At 39.4% G+C, this 22,261-nt stretch overlaps 1 protein-coding gene across 1 annotated transcript in view; it reads right to left on the reverse strand.

Annotated features, from left to right (window-relative positions):
- Positions 1-226: 226 nt before the first annotated feature.
- Positions 227-22,261, reverse strand: part of LOC126267245 (ADAM 17-like protease) — a 146,441-nt gene continuing 124,406 nt past the window's right edge. Inside the window, exons 9-13 of the mRNA XM_049972253.1 lie at positions 17,575-17,810; positions 8,835-9,043; positions 7,666-7,904; positions 5,338-5,453; positions 227-669 (exon numbers count right to left, since the gene is read on the reverse strand). Coding sequence (XP_049828210.1) covers positions 352-669; positions 5,338-5,453; positions 7,666-7,904; positions 8,835-9,043; positions 17,575-17,810 — 1,118 coding nt within the window. The 3' untranslated portion in view covers positions 227-351. The remainder of the gene's footprint in view (positions 670-5,337; positions 5,454-7,665; positions 7,905-8,834; positions 9,044-17,574; positions 17,811-22,261) is intronic.

The raw sequence follows: 22,261 nt of genomic DNA on the forward strand, positions 1-22,261 counted from the left end.
CCAGTGTCTGACGCATTATCAACATCTAGCTTATTAACAACAGGACAGCATTTATAAAAGAAAAATACAAAACTGTGTATCCGCTACAGATGAGGCAACAGCTCAAATGGAGAGGAAAGAGCAGGGACTTACCTTGTTGGAGTTATACTTACTTTTCTCTGCACTAATGAATCCTGTGCCTTAAACACTCCATCAACTCACTTGGTATTAGAAAAGAATGTCACTGTTTGTTCTCAATAAATATATTTACGAACTTGAGGCTTACAAAAATGTGTCTACATTACTTCAGTACAAATCCAAAATGCAACAATGAGGAAGAACCATCACATTTTCACACATCTTATCTTTAGCTTATTGAAGTGATGTGGGAATATGATGCTGGGGTCCATTCTTCTGCTTTGTGATTCTCATATGAATAACACGATAACTGTCATCTCTAAAAAATTCACTACTGCGTCTCCATTCAAAACGTTCGTCATCCCTAATCCTACGACGACGATCTACATAGCTCACAACACAACTTGCAGGAACCCATATAAGTGCAGTTATTAAGATGACCGTGCCAACTATGTTATCACGCAAGAATAATAAAACTTTATTTATATTTATGTCCTCTATTATATCCCAGAATCTTTCTACGACATCCTGAATGGTCTTCTCGCACAAACCCTGAAAAAAAAAAAGTTTTCTCAGTGTACAGTGCAACACACAACACTGCATCAGTATTAAATGAGAAAAATGCAAGTTACTAAATAGGTCGGCAATGTGGAATTTTTGCCTGACAGAGGGTTAGCATTGGGTTTTGCCTGGTACAGGGTTAGTATTTGTTATGTTAGGATATGCTGGGAAATAATATGAGTTAATTATCTACTTGACCTACAGAACAGAACTTATTAAAATAGTCAGGTTTTGTTTGTTTTGTTCAAATGGATAGCTTGAAATACCTTAATGACATAAACATCTTTCTTTGTTATGAATCGTAAATCACCAATGGAAATTAATCCACAATTGGCAAAGGATTAAAATTCATGTGAAGGATATCTCAAAATTTCAATTAAAAAAAGAGTTCACAATATGGCATTGGACTGAATGCATTTCAGGAGCACAAAACAAGAAGAGTTTGCATAAAGATTTGCTACTGTGAAAGTGATATGTACTAAACATTCAATATCAAAAACGAAACCTGAATCAAAGAAGTGGGTGGAATCAAAAGGTACTGGGGGGAGGGGAGTGTCTGCTGTATGAGTAGGTTATATATATATATATATATATATATAAGAGTCGAAGACTTACCAAGCGGGAAATAGCCGGCAGACAGGCCCATGAACAAGACACACAAACACACACACAGAATTGCTAGCTTTCGCAACCGATGGTTGCTTCTTCAGGAAGGAGAGGGAAAGACGAAAGGATGTGGGTTTTAAGGGAGAGGGTAAGGAGTCATTCCAATCCCGGGAGCGGAAAGACTTCCCTTAGGGGAAAAAAAGGACAGGTGTACAATCGCACACACACACACACACACATATCCATCCGCACATACACAGACACAAGCAGACATATTTATATTTTTCCCATGTGGAAGTTTCTTTCTATTTTTTATATATATTAAAAACAGAGATTCCAAGACTTACCAAGCGGGAAAACGCCGGCAGACAGGCACAAGAACAAAACACACAAACACACACACAGAATTACTAGCTTTCGCAACCGATGGTTGCTTCTTCAGGAAGGAGAGGGAAAGACGAAAGGATGTGGGTACACCTGTCCTTTTTTTCCCCCTAAGGGAAGTCTTTCCGCTCCCGGGATTGGAATGACTCCTTACCCTCTCCCTTAAAACCCACATCCTTTCGTCTTTCCCTCTCCTTCCTGAAGAAGCAACCATCGGTTGCGAAAGCTAGTAATTCTGTGTGTGTGTTTGTGTGTTTTGTTCTTGTGCCTGTCTGCCGGCGTTTTCCCGCTTGGTAAGTCTTGGAATCTTTGTTTTTAATATATTTTTCCCATGTGGAAGTTTCTTTATATATATATATATGAAAGAGAAACTCATATTTTACCAAGACACTGTATCTGTCCACAAAAAGTTTCGACAGTAGCAAGCTCCAAAGTTTTGGGTATTAACTGTTAGAATATCAACCAAATTTGGCATCCTATGACTTTCACTGGTTTTCATATATGAATAAATTTTTGACTGGAAACAATATGAGTCCAGTGAAAAGATTATGGAGCCATAAAAGAATATTTTGCTGACTCTCCAAAGCCAGGGATGAAATCTACTCACTGACAATTTGTTGAACAGAATACATTAAACGTAAGAAGGACTGTGTTAAAAATAAATGTATCTTCTGCCTCCAAAACACTGTCCTTCAACCTGTCAGATGGGAAACACTGAATCTTATACTCTCAGGGAGCCAGTTTACAAAAAACATACACAAAGAGAATGTTCAAAAAAGATATTTCAACATCTATATGCATGCCCCGCAAAACCACGTGAAGTGCATGGCAGATGCTACTTCCTATTTTACTACACCAGCCACAGGGTGATCCTCATTACCAACAAACACTGTCTGCCTGTGTCCATTCATGCGAATGGACAGTTTGTTGCTGGGCATTCCCACATAGAAAGCGTCACAGTGTAGGCAGCTCAGTTGATAAATCACGTGGGTGCTTTCACACGTGGCTCTGCCTTTGATCGTGTACACCTTCCGGGTTACAGGACTGGAGTAGGTGGTGGTGGGAGGGTGCATAGGACAGGTTTTACACTGGGGGCGGTTACAAGGGTAGGAGCCAGAGGGTAGGGAAGGTGGTTTGGGGATTTCATAAGGATGAACCAAGAGGTTACGAAGGTTAGGTGGACGGCAGAAAGACACAGCCAAAGCCCAGGCTGCCAGCCTTGCCTCTAAATCTTTCTTGAAAAACCTTAATCCTACTACAAACATCACCACAGCCGATGCCCAGGCTGCCAAGGTAATCCCATTCCTGATGTCCAGGTGGAGCTTCAAGGAATCCTCAGAACCTTAGGCCCCCTACAAAACCTTTCACCTGACTCCATCAAACTCCTCACCCCACCGACACCTTGCACTCCTACCTTCTACCTACTTCCTAAAATTCACAAACCCAAACATCCCAGCCGCCCCATTGTAGCTGGTTACCAAGCCCCCACAGAACGTATCTCTGCCTACGTAGATCAACACCTTCAACCCATTACATGCAGTCTCCCATCCTTCATCAAAGACACCAACCACTTTCTCAAACGCCTGGAATCCTTACCTAGTCTGTTACCCCTGGAATCCATCCTTGTAACCATTGATGCCACTTCCCTATACACAAATATCCTGCATGCCCACGGCCTCGCTGCAATGGAGCACTTCCTTTCACGCCGATCACGTGCCACCCTACCTAAAACCTCTCCCCTCATCACCTTAGCCAGCTTCATCCTGACCCACAACTTCTTCACTTTTGAAGGCCAGACATACCAACAATTAAAGGGAACAGCCATGGGTACCAGGATGGCCCCTCGTATGCCAACCTATTTATGGGTCACTTAGAGGAAGCCTTCTTGGTTACCCAAGCCTGCCAACCCAAAGTTTGGTACAGATTTATTGATGACATCTTCATGATCTGGACTCACAGTGAAGAACAACTCCAGAATTTCCTCTCCAACCTCAACTCCTTTGGTTCCATCAGATTCACCTGGTCCTACTCCAAATCCCATGCCACTTTCCTTGACGTTGACCTCCATCTGTCCAATGGCCAGCATCACACATCCGTCCACATCAAACCCACCAACAAGCAACAGTACCTCCATTATGACAGCTGCCACCCATTCCATATCAAACGGTCCCTTCCCTACAGCCTAGGCCTTCGTGGCAAACGAATCTGCTCCAGTCCTGAATCTCTGAACCATTACACCAACAACCTGAAAACAGCTTTCGCATCCCGCAACTACCCTCCCGACCTGGTACAGAAGCAAATAACCAGAGCCACTTCCTCATCCCCTCAAACCCAGAACCTCTCACAGAAGAACCCCAAAAGTACCCCAGTTGTGACAGGATACTTCCCGGGACTGGATCAGACTCTGAATGTGGCTCTCCAGTAGGGATAGGACTTCCTAAAATCCTGCCCCGAAATGAGATCCATCCTTCATGAAATCCTCCCCACTCCACCAAGAGTGTCTTTCCGCTGTCCACCTAACCTTCGTAACCTCTTGGTTCATCCCTATGAAATCCCCAAACCACCTTCCCTATCCTCTGGCTCCTACCCTTGTAGCCACCCCCGGTGTAAAACCTGTCCTATGCACCCTCCCACCACCACCTACTCCAGTCCTGTAACCCGGAAGGTGTACACGATCAAAGGCAGAGCCACGTGTGAAAGCACCCACGTGGTTTACCAACTGACCTGCCTACACTGTGACGCTTTCTATGTGGGAATGACCAGCAACAAACTATCCATTCGCATGAATGGACACAGGCAGTCAGTGTTTGTTGGTAATGAGGATCACCCTGTGGCTAAACAAGCCTTGGTGCATGGCCAGCACATCTTGGCACAGTGTTACACCATCCGAGTTATCTGGATACTTCCCACTACCACCAACCTGTCAGAACTCTGGAGATGGGAACTTGCCCTCAGTATATCCTCTCTTCTCGATATCCGCCAGGCCTCAACCTCCGCTAATTTCAAGTTTCCGCCGCTCATACCTTACCTGTCTTTCAACAACTTCTTTGCCTCTGTACTTCCGCCTCAACTGACATCTCTGCCCAAACTCTTTGCTTTTAAATATGTCTGCTTGTGTCTGTATATGTATGTATGGATGGATATGTGTGTGTGTGTGTGTGTGTGTGTGTGTGTGTGTGTGTGTGTGTGTGTGTGTGTGTGTGCGCGCGTGCACGAGTATATACCTATCCTTTTTTTCCCCATAAGGTAAGTCTTTCCACTCCCGGGATTGGAATGACTCCTTACACTCTCCCTTAAAACCCACATCCTTTTGTCTTTCCCTCTCCTTCCCTCTTTCCTGAAGAAGCAACCATTGGTTGCGAAAGCTAGAAATTTTGTGTGTGTGTGTTTGTGTGTTATTTTATTGTGCCTATCTTCCGGCACTTTCCCGCTTGGTAAGTCTTGGAATCTTTGTTTTTAAAATATATATTGATTGTGTGTTTAGTGTCAACTCTGTTCTTTTAAACTTGAGCCACAGTTCCTCTACAAGTTCTGGTCCAGAGCTACGACACTATTGCTTCTTTATCTGGTTTACCAAACATGTCAGTCTTTCTTCTTGTTTTAGTTCCTTTCATTTCAGCACATTCAGCAATAAAAATTTAATTCTGGTTAATGAAAATCATATCGCACCTTGTTACAGAATCCCTGAATACAAGGCGTTCCATCTGGAAGAATGTCCATTGGATCCACAGGAAAACAAGTGTCATTGAGATTCATACGACAGCATCGTTTACAGGCATCTCCAACTGAAAGAAAGAGGTTTTGCGGTTTTATACTCTAGGGAGATGACACAATATGAAAACATACACTACTGGCCATTAAAATTGCTACACCAAGAAGCAATGCAGATGATAAACGGGTATTCATTGGACAAATATATTATACTAGAACTGACATGTGATTACATTTTCAAGCAATTTGGATGCATAGATCCTGAGAAATAGGTACCCAGAACAACCACCTCTGGCCGTAATAATGGCCTTGATACGCCTGGGCATTGAGTCAAACAGAGCTTGGATGGCGTGTACAGTACAGCTGCCCATGCAGCTTCAACACAATACCACAGTTCATCAAGAGTAGTGACTGGCATATTGTGACGAGCCAGTTGCTCGGCCACCATTGAAATGTAACGTCCACTGTTCAAAGTGCTGTCAATGCGAACAAGAGGTGACCGAGATGTGTAAACAATGGCACCCCATACAAAACATTCCGGGTGACACTCCAGTAGAGCGATGACGAATACACGCTTCAAATGTGCGTTCACCGCGATGTCGCCAAACACGGATGCGACCATCATGATGCTGTAAACAGAACCTGGATTCATCCGAAAAAATGACGTTTTGCTATTCGTGCACCCAGGTTCGTCATTGAGTACACCATCACAGGCACTCCTGTCTTTGATGCAGCGTCAAGGGTAACCACAGCCATGGTCTCTGAGCTGATAGTCCATGCTGCTGCAAACTTTATCGAACTGTTCGTGCAGATGGTTGTTGTCTTGCAAACGTCACCATCTGTTGACTAAGGGATTGAGATGTAGCTGCACGATCCATTACAGTTATGTGGATAAGATGCCTGTCATCTCGACTGCTAGTGATACAAGGTCGTTGAGATCCAGCACGGTATTCTGTATTCCCCTCCTGAACCCACCGATTCCATATTCTGCCAACAGTCATTGTATCTCAACCAACGAGAGCAGCTATGTCTCGATACGATAAACCACAATAGTGATAGGCTACAATCTGACCTTTATCAAAGTCGGAAATGTGATGGTATGCATTTCTCCTCCTTACACGAGGTTTCACAACAACGTTTCACCAGGCCACGCCGGTCAACTGCTGTTTGTGTATGAGAAATCGGTTGGAAACATTCCTCATGACAGCACATTGTAGGTGTCGCCACCGGTGCCAACCTTGTGTGAATGCTCTGGAAAGCTCATCATTTGCATATCACAGCATTTTCATCCGGTAGGTTAAATTTCGCATCTGTAGCGAGTCATCTTCGTGGTGTAGCAATTTTAATGGGCAGTAGTGTATTTTAGGTTCCCAAGTACTCTATACACAGGTGCATCATTATTAGTAGTGAAAATTGGCACAACTGAAAAATAAAATAATAAAAGCAAAAATGGCAAACAAATAACACTGAATTTGGCAACACCGAATTTGGCACAAGATAACACTACATTTGGCAAGAAATAACACCACATTTGACAAAAAAACACCACATTTGGCAAAAAACAACACTACATTTGGCAAACAACAACACCACATTTGGTGGAAAAAAAACAACACCACATTTGGTGGAAAAAAAAAACAACACCACATTTGGCAAAAAACAACACCACATTTGGCAAAAAAAAAAAAAAAAAAAAAAAAAAAAAAAAAAAAAAAAAAAAAACACCACATTTGGCAAAAAACAACACCACATTTGGCAAAAAAACAACACCACATTTGGCAAAAAACAACACCACATTTGGCAAAAAAACAACACCACATTTGGCAAAAAAACAACACCACATTTGGCAAAAAAACAACACCACATTTGGCAAAAAAACACCACCACATTTGGCAAAAAATAATGCTAAACTTCGGAAAAAATAAAGCTGAATGTGGCATAGAGCACCACAAAATGTGGCAAAAAATAGCACAAAATTTGGTCATAAAATAAAACATTTTTTCCTGTGTCTAGTAATCACACATCACAAATAACGTGTGTGGTGACCCATGTTTAATAGAATATTAGTAGTTATTGTATACTCTCACCTGTCTCAGTTTTTGTTAATTGTGATACATCCTGTGTAACACTACTACACAGCACGAAAGCTAGATAGATAGATAGATAGATAGAGAGAGAGAGAGAGAGAGAGTTGTGCTTAATAAGTAATGTGTGAATACTTCAAGATGACAGAGAATCAATACTGTAGAATGCCTGTGAATAAAATGAGTATGAGTAGTGACTCACTTGTGTCACACATACAGCTTTGGAGGCCCTGAGTTTCACAGTATGGAACACACTTTCCACGACGACACTGGCCCCTTTCGAGGCAACCAGTACCATCCTCCATAGGAGGACTACGAGGACATTCAGATGATGTTCCTGTGCAGCGGGACTCTTGCTCACATGTGGCGTACTGTGCATCACGACACTTGACTGCGACCGGCATGTACTGGCAGTTTTGGCAGCAAGGTGAATTCTTGTCACTGTGCATACAAGTAAACAACAAATGAATGTTTTAGTTGCAACAGGGTCTCCGGCCATCACAAATTACCTAAATAATAACATTCTACTACACTGGCTGTCACTGAATGTATAAAAATATCTGCTTGTTTTGCTTACATTACTGCATAGTTATGGCTGTGCAGTCACTCTCTTACCCAAGAGCATCCATTTTCAGACTATTTATTCACAGTCTTTGACCACATTAAAAAAAAAAATACATTTTGATACTATGCAACCATTTGTGAATGGCTTCATAGCTGAAACTGTACAGACATGAAAGCAAAATAAAGTAATATTTTAATCCATCCATTGACAGCTAGTGTGGCAAAATGTTAGTGTTGAGAAAATAAATGAATGTATAAAGATAAAAATCTTCACCATACAGTTGCCAAATTATATTTATTAATACTTCGGCTTCAATGCATTATAACCTCATTCTCAACGCAAGCAATTCATTTCTTTCATTTCAGGCTGTACAAGTGATGTAAATTCAAATGAATAGTTTGCACAGAGAGTGTACTCATAATGATACAAAACCAGTATGAAAATAAAGACATATGCTAACTGCAGGGTGAATTGTTTTTTGTAATACAATGAAGAAATACAGTTTTGGGACCAGTTCCTTCCACCACAAAAGAAACATGGAAAACGAAAAAGCATTCAATGTAAGATAATTTATGAATTACAAGCAACAAATGCCAAAGAAATATGCAGAGAATTAGATGGGGAGAGAACTGTAAGGAATTCATACTATTTCATGCTTTTTTCGTAGTGTTTCTTTTCTATACCACTGTTCCTCTGTGATTTGTCGCATAGTGTTTAATGTGTTGTAATACAAATGCATGTTTCAACTGCCTGTTAACAAGGCCAATGAAGCTGGGGTTAGGAATATTTGCTTGTATAACACAAACCTGCAAACTGCTCCCTGATTACGACGGAGCTTGCAATTTTTATCACAACAGGCGTCATTATCTTCTGTGCCCAGGAGACCAGCATCACATTCCTCATCTCCTTCAACTCTTAAATTTCCGCAAAATGATTCCTCTGGCTCAGAGAAACAACGGCCAGATTTAGCTTGGAGGACTTTACGAATGGAACGTAGACTGCAGGGTGAAAATCTCTACAAATGTAAATATGAAGGCAGAAATGAAAATATATCCTTCTTAATACATGAATTCATTGCCAATATTTCTTCACATGATGGATTAAGATTCCATAAAAATCTGCACACAAATGGAGCAACAAAACAAAAAGTAAGTAAAACTTCATTAACAAAATGTGCAAACAAGTCAAACTCTCTTTTTCTATTCCAAAAATGTGCATCACAAAACAAAACATTTATCTTTCTCAGATTCAGATTTGCTTTCAAATGGCGTATTTTTATAATACAGTGTAAAGTATCCTAAGATATATAGTTCCCGTGTGTTTTACCACTTTTGTTGTTATTGTCCTCGTGGCTTTCATTCTTATAAATGGTTTGATACAGCTTGTCATGCTAATCTATTTTGGCAAGCCTCTTCATCTCTGCATAATATGTGCAGCCCACATTCAACTTCATTTACTTGCTGTACCCACACCTTGGGCTACCTTCACAGTATTTACTGACTACACTTCCTTCTGTTACCAAATTCATAACACCTTAGTGCCTCAGGATGTTTCCTCTCAACTGATTCCTTCTCCCCCCCCCCCCCCCCCCCCAGTCAATTTGGGGCATAAATTTCTTTTTTGCCAGTTTGATTTTGTTCTGTATCACTTTGTTACTTACATGATCTACCTATCTAATCTTCAGCATTCTTTTGCAGCCACACATTATGAAAGATTCTATACTCTTCTTGTCAGAAATGTTTATCATCCATGTTGAGCTTCCATACACAACTACAGTCAGTTTAAATATGATGTTTTAATGTTTTAAAACTCCATATTCTGTGGCAGAAAATGTTGTTGCCTTTTTTTCTTAAACAAACTTGTTTCAATACTTATATATCACTTTCAGTGGGCCTCATTTTGAAACTGCATTAGTTTTAAAGATGGAACTGTGTAGGCTGACTTGCTGCCATGTGTTTTATGGCTTGGAAACATGCCATGTTTTCCACTATATGGGATATCTCTGATTTTTTTCCATGAGTTGTAAATACACACAATATTTTCTACATCCTTTTCATCATCTATGTCTACATCTATACTCTGCAAATTACTGAAGTGTATTGCAGGTGGTACTTCCCTTTGTACCAGTTGTTAGAGATTTTCCCATTCCATTCATGAACTGAGTGCATGAAGAATGAATGTTTAAACACCTCTAGGCACACTGTAATGAGTATAATATCATATTTATACTGTCTACAGCAACAATATGTAGGGTGTTGCAGCATATACTTAGATTCTTCACTTAAAACTGGTTCTTGAAACTCTGTAAGTAGGCTTTCATGGGATAGACTGTGTCTATCTTCAAGCATCTACCAGTTCACTATCACTTGGTATGTAAATTTTCACACACAAATGAAATTTTAGAAAACTTGTGTAGCAACATTCATCAAGAGATGTAAGGTTGCATTATATTTCAGAAGAGCACTCTTGGTTCTCTAGATTAGTGTGCAGTTCTTAGTCTGTTTGTAATGTTAAGCCCCTTTGGAAGATGAGACCCTGAATCCTGTTGAATATGTTGTGAGGAGTGACTGTGACTTAATATCTTCAATCTTTTCATAGATCTGAAGTGCATGTTGCTGCTTGGCACTCAAAGTTTTTACTAAAAGACTTCCCTCCCACATTTTCCCTATTGCAGCAACTTATTCAAATTTTTCATCAATATTTTTGATGAAAAGCAATGGTTTTGTTGTTAAAAAATACTGTCCATCAGTTCTGGAGCTTACCAAAAACTGGGTAAATTGTCTACATGAATTTCTTCTTGCCTGGGGTTCAGACCACGGCAGGGCCAAAGGTGAGAATGCTATGGGGCAGTAGGGCTGTGCATTGAAATATTGTTTTCTTTCTGATGAAAAAGCCATGTTGGCATAGCCACCTATATGAGTGAGTTTGATGTGTTTCACTGGTGATCATATATCCAGATGTTAATTACTCTGATCAGCAGCTCTTCCCCAGTAATATAATGTAATGTTCCATGGGTGCCACCTCAGCTGTCGAAACAAAAGCTCATTTCAGACTGCTTTTGGTCACCTCTCATGACAGATAGGCATTACCATGGACATATTCTAACCTCAGATCCAGAGTATGCAATTTTACACAAAAAGTAAGTCATATTTTAATTAAAGATGGCCAACATTTTATTACTTTTAGATCTGATAACTGTACATTATTTGTATTTGGTTTCCTTACTCCATAAGTTTAGTATCTGTGCATGTTATGGGCCATGACCACTGCCTTCAGGTAGGTTACTTGGATTCTCCTTGGGACTGTTTTGTTTATGTTTATCATGATATTCATGAAATGTGAATACCAGATGACATATCGGTTGCAGTGTATAGCTGCACCAAGTGTGCGCACTCATACACACAATGTCAGAGTTGACCCCAATATTAAAATATGCAGGTACTTCAACTTGTATGTTAGATGATGCCTAACTATGAAAGTATTCAAAATTTCTGTTTCTTACTCAGTAGTAAACTGCATATGGGTATATATTCTGATAAGTCTAAGCTATGAACATAGTGTTCATACACTTCATAGTAAAAAATTATGCAATCATCAACAACTAATTATGTTATTTTGGTATGCCTATCAGACAGCAATATTAAGCTTGCTACTATCGGTATGCCACTGAGGGTGCCACCTGTGTACCTCTCCAAATACTGCAATAAGTGCCACTTTCCTCACACCACATGAAACAGCTGTGGCACTGGTCTGTGCAGGACCCAGCTCTTCAGCTCACAACCAGTGCTGTGTTTAACATGAATACTGTTTGTACCATCTTACCATGCCACATCAGATCCTCACTAATGACTTGTTTTCTCTTGGAATCCAGTTCAGCTGTTTACTTGTGGCTCTGGTCATGGAACTATCATTAATACCAGAGCTATCTCTCAGACTGATTACAAGACTTCCAATCTGCAATACAGCAGTAACTGGTGACCTTGGAACTCTTTCTAAAATTCTCTTTATGGTCCATCATACTACTGTAGCTCTTATGGAGCAATGGATGGTGTTTGAGAGATCACTGCCCTTTAATACTTCAGTGAAAGTTTAGCCTCACTACTAGAAACATTTCATTTATCTGGATGGGAAAGCTCGTTAATAGACACCAGTAGCAATGTCGGTTTATTAAGGGCTGAGATATCAACTAAATGTGCAGGAGAAGCAACTATTTGCTGCTGCCAAAGAACTGTTGGCATGTCCCTGAATTCCAACTGGAGGTAAAATGCTGCCTATGAATGTAGGATGTAGACTGCTGGATTAATGTGTGATCTTAGGCTGTCCCAGTTTATCATGATCTTGAGCTGCTCTTGGATTTTCAGCAGGGTGGAATCTCCCAGATATTTTGGCAAAATGTCTTGCTACTATCCTCAGACTGAATGTATTCCTTTGGGTGCTATATTATACACTGATAATCCAAAACATTATGTGTGGTGCCACCGCCAGGTATTCCTTTGGGTGCCATATTATACACTGATAATCCAAAACATTATGTGTGGTGTCACCGCCAGACACCACACTTGCCAGGTGGTAGCCTTTAAATCGGCCACAGTCCGGTAGTATACGTCGGACCCGCGTGTCGCCACTATCAGTGATTGCAGACTGAGCGCCGCCACACGGCAGGTCTAGAAAGACTTCCTAGCACTCGCCCCAGTTGTACAGCCGACTTTGCTAGCGATGGTTCACTGACTTCTACGCTCTCATTTGCCAAGACGATAGTTAGCATAGCCTTCAGCTAAGTTATTTGCTACAACCTAGCAAGGCGCCAGTATCCGCACTGTTGATATTGTGAATCATGTACCATAAAGAGCGACGTTCTCCATTAATGGATTAAAGTTAAGTATTCCACCAGCTACGTCCATTTTTCTCAATTCTAATTCCCTTGTCATGTTCCAGACCTCACACCAGCCTGCGTGAGCTAAAACGCGTGCATTTCGGCCTCCTTTACTAACCCTGGTTGGCTCTCCTGCCAACCACAACATTATGACCACTGTCCACCGTGATGTTGGATGCTGCCTGGTGGTGTTGCGGGTACATCACACAGTAACGAAAGTATACAATTAGAGCAGACACAGACAGGTGATCACCCTGGCAAAGATGTGGGCTGCAAATGGGAAAACCTGTTGAGATAAGAGACTCTGACAAAGGGAAGATTATTATTATTATTATTATTATTATTATTATTATTATTACTATGCTGAGCCTGTGAACAAGTATCTCAAAACGACAAAACTGGTCAAATGTTCACATGCTACTGTAATGAGCATCTACGAAAAGCGGTAAAAGGACAGTGAAACTACTACTAGGCACTAATTGACCATGTTTTGAGGCCAGAACTGCACTACAGTGGTTTGAGGAACTTTATAGTGAATCCATGCTGATGTCTCGATGACCAAATTTGCCTGATGTAAATCCTATGAAACTGATCTGGGACGCTATTGGGTGCCATCACTATGTACATCAAGCAGCAGCTCATTATTTATGTGAATTACATGACCTGTGCTTAGACATCTAATGCCATTTACCTCCACAAACCTACCAACAAACTGTCGGATCCCTGATATGCAGAATCAGTGATGTATTTAATTCCAAAGATGGATTAACAAGCTATTAAGCGGTCGTCATTATGTTTTGGCTCATCAGTGTATATCTGCATGCCACTGCTGCCGATCCTAAGCCCTCTGTAGCTGGTATGGCTTTGTTGACAAAGCAGGGGGAAAGTGTGCCATCATGACATGAGCTGTGGCCATGTCAGATGCGTGCTTCAGCAGCATGGTAGATGAAACTTTCAGTATGATATACCTATTCTTGGATTCTATTTTGAGGACTGAATAGAGTAAGTTGACTGAAAGTCAGCAAGTCTGCCTTGCTAAGTAATCATTTTTCCAACTTGCTTTCAGGCACTGTTCTGTCTGACAGATCACGCCAAGAAGTGAAGTGGTAACTGGGCTGTATTGTCAACTATTTCCCGCTGAGCTGTCTTGCCTTGAAGCAAGCTGTACCAGGGAGTAGAAATCTCCACAAAGGAAAGGGGGAAGCTTTATGTTTAAGTTTTTTATCTTTGTCCATCTATGTTTATCTCATATTCAGAATTGTGGTGGTGGGACTTTGAGGTTCACATAATGATGCAGTTTTTTCTTCAGTCATCATTCTCAATTTAATTACTTTCTGATCTGTATTTGTTTTCAGTGTCCTATGGGTAACAGTAGGCATAGCATTGCCTGTGTTCTAGCATACACACACTTGCAAGTACACATGCCCTGATTTGTAATGTTATTTGTGTTTGTTTGTGTGGGGGGAGGGTAGGGGATATTACTGTTTTGTTTTTTGCATTTTGTTTCACATGCAAATAATACAGCAAATATGTTGTTGTAGCAACTCCTGAATATTCTTTTCCTTGGAATACGAATTGTGCTTTGTTACCTTCAACCAACGAATTGGTTTTTCTTCTAGGAAAACTATTCATTCCCTATTTCACATCAGATTGTTCACCTGTTCTCTAGCTGAATTATTGGAGTGTTTTTATCTGGGCACTGTAAGTAATTTTCCATAAGTATTAAGTGAATTATTTAAGACAATTTAGTTCTGCATTCCCATGTTACTACCTTCTTGATTTGCATTTTTTAAAATTATATAGAGGTAGAGAGAAAAAATATAGAAGACAACTCAAACTTTAGCTATGTTTAGATACTCGAAAGATTCAAACAGTGGCTGTGATAGGAAGATGACTAAGATTGTACGTTAAATGTGTGCATGGCCAGTGATAAATAGTGTGATGGGCACAAGATAAATGCATACCTATTGCAAAAGTCACAGGTTTTAACATGTATAATTTGCAGCACCCATCTCCTTATATCTAAATTGTTGTAAAGTTCCCATAAAACATTTTCCCTTTACTGTCATATATTTTAAGTGATTTTCGCATTCTTAATACAGAAAATTCATTTTCATTATTTGACCCACATTGCCATAGAGTTTGGAACAAACATGAACATTAAGTGTTTGAACCGATAAATGGTAGTCAGTTCTGGGATTCTGTGGAGCTCTTTAGACACACGGTCTTATTGAGAAGAACATATCAACAAAAAAAGGTGAACTGGGAAAAATTCTTCTGTGGCACTGAGGAGTCTTTGTGGAGGGGAAGGGAAGTAGCCAAATAGAGAGAGATTATGGTACACTGGACACTTACAAAGAGAAATTTGAAAGTTTGAGGGGGTACAAGGATAAAGGGGTCTGGTAAGTGGTAGCAGGAAATAGGACCCACAGAATGAAACGGTATCTTATAGATATGGAAGAGTGACTGATAGAAGTCGTCGAAGCAAGGGCTCAGCAGGCTTTCAAACCACTTGTCTCATAGGAAACATAATGAAGTTCATGGAAGAGGAATAGACCAGACACTGTAAAATTAATTAGTAATGAAACACCATGTCACTTGCTTCTTCAAGTCAAATGTATGTTTTAAGTCAGGTAAAGCAGGACTACTATCTCCATGTAGATACTTTTCAGAGGAGGATTGTGTTGTTCAAAACGAATTATCTTACTGTACACAGAGTATATGCTGTGTTGAAATATGTGGAAAGTCTAAACAAACAATGGAAAGTATGTTTGATTCCATTGGGAAACAAAAGAGAAGACAGTGTGGACCTGTTGAAGGAGTTTGAAATCTTCTGCTGTCAAGCCTCATCTTTGACACTTTTTAATGAGCATGTAGCCACGGGAAGCTCCCAGTTTTGGGAACAGTTTGAAAATCATTGAGATTCAGCTCCTATGCACTGATACCAACAGACACACTGATCTGACGATAATCACCTAGTTATGAATACAGCCCTTCTACATTGCATATGAGTGCCAAGTTTACAGAGGCAAATGTAAAGTATTTCTCACATTATTACATGATGTAGAAAATGGTTCATTAGTTTTAACACCAAACTGAGTAAATTACAATGGATTTGTATACGAAACTCATAAGAGAGGACTGCTAAAGCAGATGTGTTTCTGGTCTTTCAACATATTGCTGATGGTATGATGACTTGTGGCAACTGTCTTGTCTGTTCCAATTCCTTTAACTGCACTTAGTATGTAGCACAGTGTTAAAATTTTACGGATTTAAATATCTGAAAAAGATGTTTTGTTTTTTTAAATTATGTTCAGCTGTAAAATGTGCATTAGTAACTGATGCCTCTGGCTACTTCACACAGTTATCACCATGTAAAACTGTACAACATTAGTCACTTCTTTTAGTTACAATTTCCTAACTTGTGTTATGTACGTAAGTTTTTAAAAAGTACAATAATAAATAAAATGGTAACACATATGAATTGTGAAGGTAAAATAAAGTTAATATAAACTGTCAATGCATCATACATGTAAAGAGGATGCTGTAGATTGCTATGACATACATTGACACCAGTTGTGGTGTTAACTGTAAACTGCAGCCTCAGTGTGAATGCAACCTCTGCCTTAAGTAGTGTAGTTGGGACTATGTGCATATACAAGTGTTTTTAATGTTTCAATTTACATTTATTGATATGTATTTTATGACTGACTCACATTTAAAGCTTGATAAAAATAGCTTTGACAATGAGCAGTATATAAGTTGCATTTATATTCATTTCGACGCTTGTTGACTGGACCCAGCTGAAAATACATCAATACTAATTTGCTACACCTCTGTCATTAGTGGCAAAGATTATCTTTATTCCATTAGAATTTCTATCTCCTTGTAAGGGGGTGAGAGTTCACAGTCACTGTGAATATGCTATTTATTTACCATATCCTTTTTTTCAGGAGTACAAGTCCCGCAAGGTGTGCAGAAAACTTTTGTAAAATTCAAAAAGTAGGAGAGAGCTACTAGCAGAAGTAAAAATTGTCAGTGTGGCTCATGCAAATCTAGATTTTTGAGGCAAATGTTAATGACTTGCCATGTTATGCCATTGCTTTCTATTTGTTACTTTTAGCAGAAGATAACATACAGAAAATTTGTTGATGCACCAGGATGAAATGTTACTCAGCTGGTAATATCACAAGATTCGGTTTATTGTAGAATTTATCTTTTTTCTGAAAAGAATTTGTAAATGTACAACCCAATTTCCTACCAAACAGAGGAGCATACCTGCTTGAATACTATCTGAAAGACAATTCTTTATGCCTAAAATGTTCTGCTTAGTTTTCTTTAGTTTCGCCTGCTAACAGAGTTAGCGTAGAGAATTTTCTCAGTTGCAGCCATAAGAATTGCCCAGTGAACTGTCATATTAGTAAAATATGCTTAGGTGAATGTATTTTTATAACACAATGTAATGGATCATTGATCTACATTATTATTTACATCTACTGAACGTCAAGAATTAGAGAGACCTCTATTCTACAGAAGACTGAAAACACATTATTAGTGGACCTGGTGAATCTTCTAGAAATTGGGCTATAGATACCGAATGTTATACTCTGAAAAAATTTTCCATTTTTTAAATGCCACAGCTTTATACTGCATTCATCTTTACTCAAACTCACCTTATTATTGACATCATATCCACTGACACTGTATGTATACATCAGATATGATCCACCTTGACTTGCACTGGGACTGCATTCTGGTATGTCAGGATCATGCTCTGAGCCCCAGTTATGTCCAAATTCATGAGCAGTAACGAGATCTGCTTCTCTTGTAATGACTCTTTGACCATAATGGTTACGACTTGAACTCAAACCTGAATTCAGATAGAGTGTGTAACCATTCTTGAAATATTCTGTAACAAAATAGTAGAGCACAATTTATAGTACTGATACGTAGAATTACACAGAGGAAACTCCAGGAAGGAATATCAACAACGTGGGAAAGGACAGCTTGCTATTTACCATAGAGAAGATAGATCAAGTTGAAAAATATGTCTTTTCCAACATTTTGGATATAATTTTATGCTTTTAGATGAAAGCATACAAGTACTCAAGTCTCAGTTCATTGACAAGAAAGCATTCCTTCTTTATATATTTATTAAAGAAAAGAAAATCATAGACTCATAGAATATGTGCAGGAAAATGATGTGTACATCATATTACCTACTATTCACTTTAATGGCTGACAGCCATTAAGCATGTTCAACACACAAAAAGTGCTCACATTGGGTCAAGTCTTTATCTTATGATTGGGTTTATAGTACACTACTGCCATGCAGAAAGTGATAAGATGTTAGGAACTCAAATCATACATGCAACTGGAGTTATGTTGTAGATTGACAGTTAACTAACAGTCTATAATTTGCACAGATCTAATACATAATAACAGAAAACGGAATAATAATAATAATAATAATAATATATAATTTTTTTGGTACAACATTGTTTAATATGAACATGCAAGGGGAAATATTTAGATTCCTCTGTTAACTTCTTCCCTGTTCTGCACTTTTTGCCTCAAGACAAAGCTGCAAGAAAAACTGTTCAATCCAGCCTTGTTCCATGAAGTTCAGACAGAACTTTGTCAAATACATCACCTTATGAATGTTGTCAATGCAGGCAGATGAGAAGTTGTTTCAGATGACTCTGAACGCACTCTGACCACACCCTACACATCCTAGTTTTGCAACAGAGTCTGTGAAGTGTTTACTTCCACAACAGACATGAACGATTGGGAGTCACCATCCTCAATGATTGAATGTATCTGACATAATGCAAGTCCACAGAATGTTTGAATATTTCTATTAATGCACACACCTCCAAGCATCCACTCTAACCACTTTAATCCTGTATATATAAACTTTTGTAGCTTTCCTCCCACCCCCTTTCTACGTGTGCATGAACTAGATTAGCCAAACTGCAACATGACTGACACCATTTGTATATCTAGCTTTTTCCAAATGTCATCACTAAAGACAGAGGAAGCACCATAAAGGGAAATATGGTCTCTCTTCATCAAGGTGCAAACCACTAAAACACAATGATGAATCACAGTTTCGCTGTCATCTTCCTTCTACAAGTGTCTCTGCAGTACAGCATTTATGATGCTGCTTTCCTTGGCTGCCCCAGAAAATCTGTTCATTTGTTGTATCCCACTTTGTATGGGATGAAGCATGTTCAGAACAGTATATTAAGTATTTGCTACTTCTCTGCCCTTAACTATGAAGCTCTTGCTGCAGGAAAACCTGAAATTACTTTCACAGATCCATGAGGGAAGGTTTTTTGAACACATGTAGAACTCACATGCAATGCTCAAAACATTTGTGATTCCTTCTTGTCTCAGATTTGCCACACTCAAACAGCTCAATTTTTTTCAGATTACACACATCTGTGATGGAGGAGCAAGTGTGGAGGCATGAGAGTCCCTCTGGGGGATGAAATCTTTTACACACTTCTCTTCACTGATTTTTAAGGTCACTATAGCAGAAGACCAGAATGGTGGTGAGAACATGTTTCAGAAGTAAAAAGAAGAGTATGAAATATGGTGCCTCACAATTACCTTAACAGAAATAGAATATCTGACAACAACATAGAGCATCTGAAGGTTGGAACCAGTAAGAACAGGGGATTTAAGTATTTTAAGTATCTGAGGATTATGATATCATCAAATGGAAAAAGTGAAGATGACATAAATAATAAAATAGAGCATAGCAATTACAACTGAACTCTGTCCTATGGAATAACAAAATGGACCAAACAAGTGAAATGTCATTCAGATGTTGATAATGTCACTATGTACAGAGCAGAAACATGAGTCATGAACAAGTATCAGAGAAACAAGTAGCTTGCACTAGAGATGGACTTTAGGAGGCAAAGTTGTGGAATCTCCAAGCTGGCCTATGTACCAAATACAAACATAAGAGAGGCTGTTGGTATTGATTAATCAATAATCAACACCCTGGGGAGGAAATGTCTGAAACTGTATGGGCACTTAAAAAGGTTGGACTAAAGCTCATGGTCAAATAAAGTATGGCAGTGGAGCCTGGTGGAAAGAAGAAATCGTAAACAGCCTATGACAAGCTGGAGTTGCAAGGTCCAGGGTGCAATGGATGCCAAAGGATTACAAGGAAGAGAGTGGCATCACTGGAGGAAGTGGAATACAGGAAGCGAGAAGAAGCACCAGCAGTAGAATACTCAGAAGGTAGTGGTGGTGGTGGTGGTGGTTCTAAGTTTACTGGTCTGTATCCTGAACTAATAAGCTGTTTTTTAATGTCAGGTATGAATAGTTTGACCGCTACCAGATTGAAATGCATAAGCTGACACGTTATGTTAACAAGCATGCAGGCAGTCAAAAATCAGTGAATTTTGGATGATGTGTATGTTACTGTATGACTTGCAGTTTTTGAAGACATTGTTTAGCATATGTATCATGCACTATTCACATTAATACTGATAAGAACATGCACAGCAGAAAAGAAGATATGTCAATACTCAAAACCATAAACAGTACAATGTAGTTCGCACTTTCTGATCAGTGCAAAGATAATTTGTATTCCAAGATAACACTTTCAGTGTTGGTCAAGCAAAGATGCTGTGAGAAGCAGATATTTATGAACAAATTTTTAAGTTCTATGCAAAACGGGGTGTGGATGTTTTGCGTACTGCTTCGATCAATTATTTTTTGAACCTGTTCTCATCAGAGTTCAACATTAAAAATTGCAGAATATAGAGAGGAAGAGTCAACTGTCAAAATTAAACATTTCTCAGAATTTTTTTTTTCTTTTGAGCTCTTGGTATTTACATAACTCTTAATCAAAAATGGGTATAGAAAAAAAGTCTCTTGCTTTCAGGCGATGACTCTGAACATTGGACAACTAACTTTTTCATATTAGTAGGACACTGAACTCAAAAAGTAATTTATTGTTTGGGTAAACAGTGCTTCACTGGTATCTTTAAAAGAGAAGTTATTAGTCATGTTCAATCTTTTGACTTACTTCACTTACTTACATGCTATACTTGGATACCTTTACTCTCATTTGTGTGTAGCTCACGGTTGCAGATACTTAATTCACCACTTAAATTTTCTATTCATTCACTGATGTATTAACTCATTACATATAGGAAACAGTTTCATGTGTAATGCTAGGTGGGATGCCCAAAAACTAATTTAAAAGAATACCTGCATTTTTCAACCAGATTTTCGTTCACACTTGAACAAATAAATGATTGTAAAGGTAACTGAGACAATTAAAGAATTAACTAGCAACTATAGGTAAGGCCATATGTCAGTGGATATACAGTACAAAAATACAAAATTGTGCCAGCAATAAGGGGGATTTGAAAATCCGAGAAACCAAAATCTGCAAGGAGTGGTCAGGTCAAAGACATGGGAAGGAGACTTAAAAACTGGTGTGCAGATGAAAGAACAGTATGGAGTACCAAAGAAAAGGGAATGGCATAGGTAAAACAACTACATGAACAACAGAAAATAAAAATGGCATAATAAAAGGAATATACAAATTTGAAGGATGAAGAAGATAAAACAAAAAATGAAATGACACCAACAACAAGAGATGTCAGGCGATCAGTAAGAACCAAGCGACCTTGCTCTGAATATCTGGAAGGAAGTGTTCAAACTGTTACACGGTAAAGCAGATACACTACAAGATCAAAAGTATCCGGACACCTGGCTGAAAGTGACTTACAAGTTCGTGGCACCCTCCATCGCTAATGCTGGAATTCAATATGGTGTTGGCCCACTCTTAGCCTTGATGACAGCTTCCTCTCTCACAGACATACTGAACAATCAGGTGCTTGGAAGGTTTCTTGGGGAATGGGAGCCCATTCTTCATGGTGCGATGCACTGAGGACAGGTATCGATGTCGGTCGGTGAGGTGTGGCATGAAGTCGGCATTCCAAAACATCCCAAAGGTGTTCTATAGGATTCAGGTAAGGACTCTGTGGAGGCCAGTCCATTGATGTTGTTGTTGTTGTTGTTGTTGTTGTTGTTGTTGTCTTCAGTCCTGAGACTGGTTTGATGCAGCTCTCCAAGATACTCTATCCTGTGCAAGCTGCTTCATCTCCCAGTACTTACTCCATCCTGCATCCTTCTGAATCTGCTTAGTGTATTCATACCTTGGTCTCCCTCTACGATTTTTATCCTCCACGCTGCCCTCCAATGCTAAATTTGTGATCCCTTGATGCCTCAGAACATGTCCTATCAACCGGTCCCTTCTTCTTGTCAAGTTGTGCCACAAGCTCCTCTTCTCCCCAATTCTATTCAATACCTCCTCATTAGTTATGT

The sequence above is a fragment of the Schistocerca gregaria genome, chromosome 4 (assembly GCF_023897955.1).
Source record: "Schistocerca gregaria isolate iqSchGreg1 chromosome 4, iqSchGreg1.2, whole genome shotgun sequence".
Taxonomy (NCBI): Eukaryota; Metazoa; Arthropoda; class Insecta; order Orthoptera; family Acrididae; genus Schistocerca; species Schistocerca gregaria.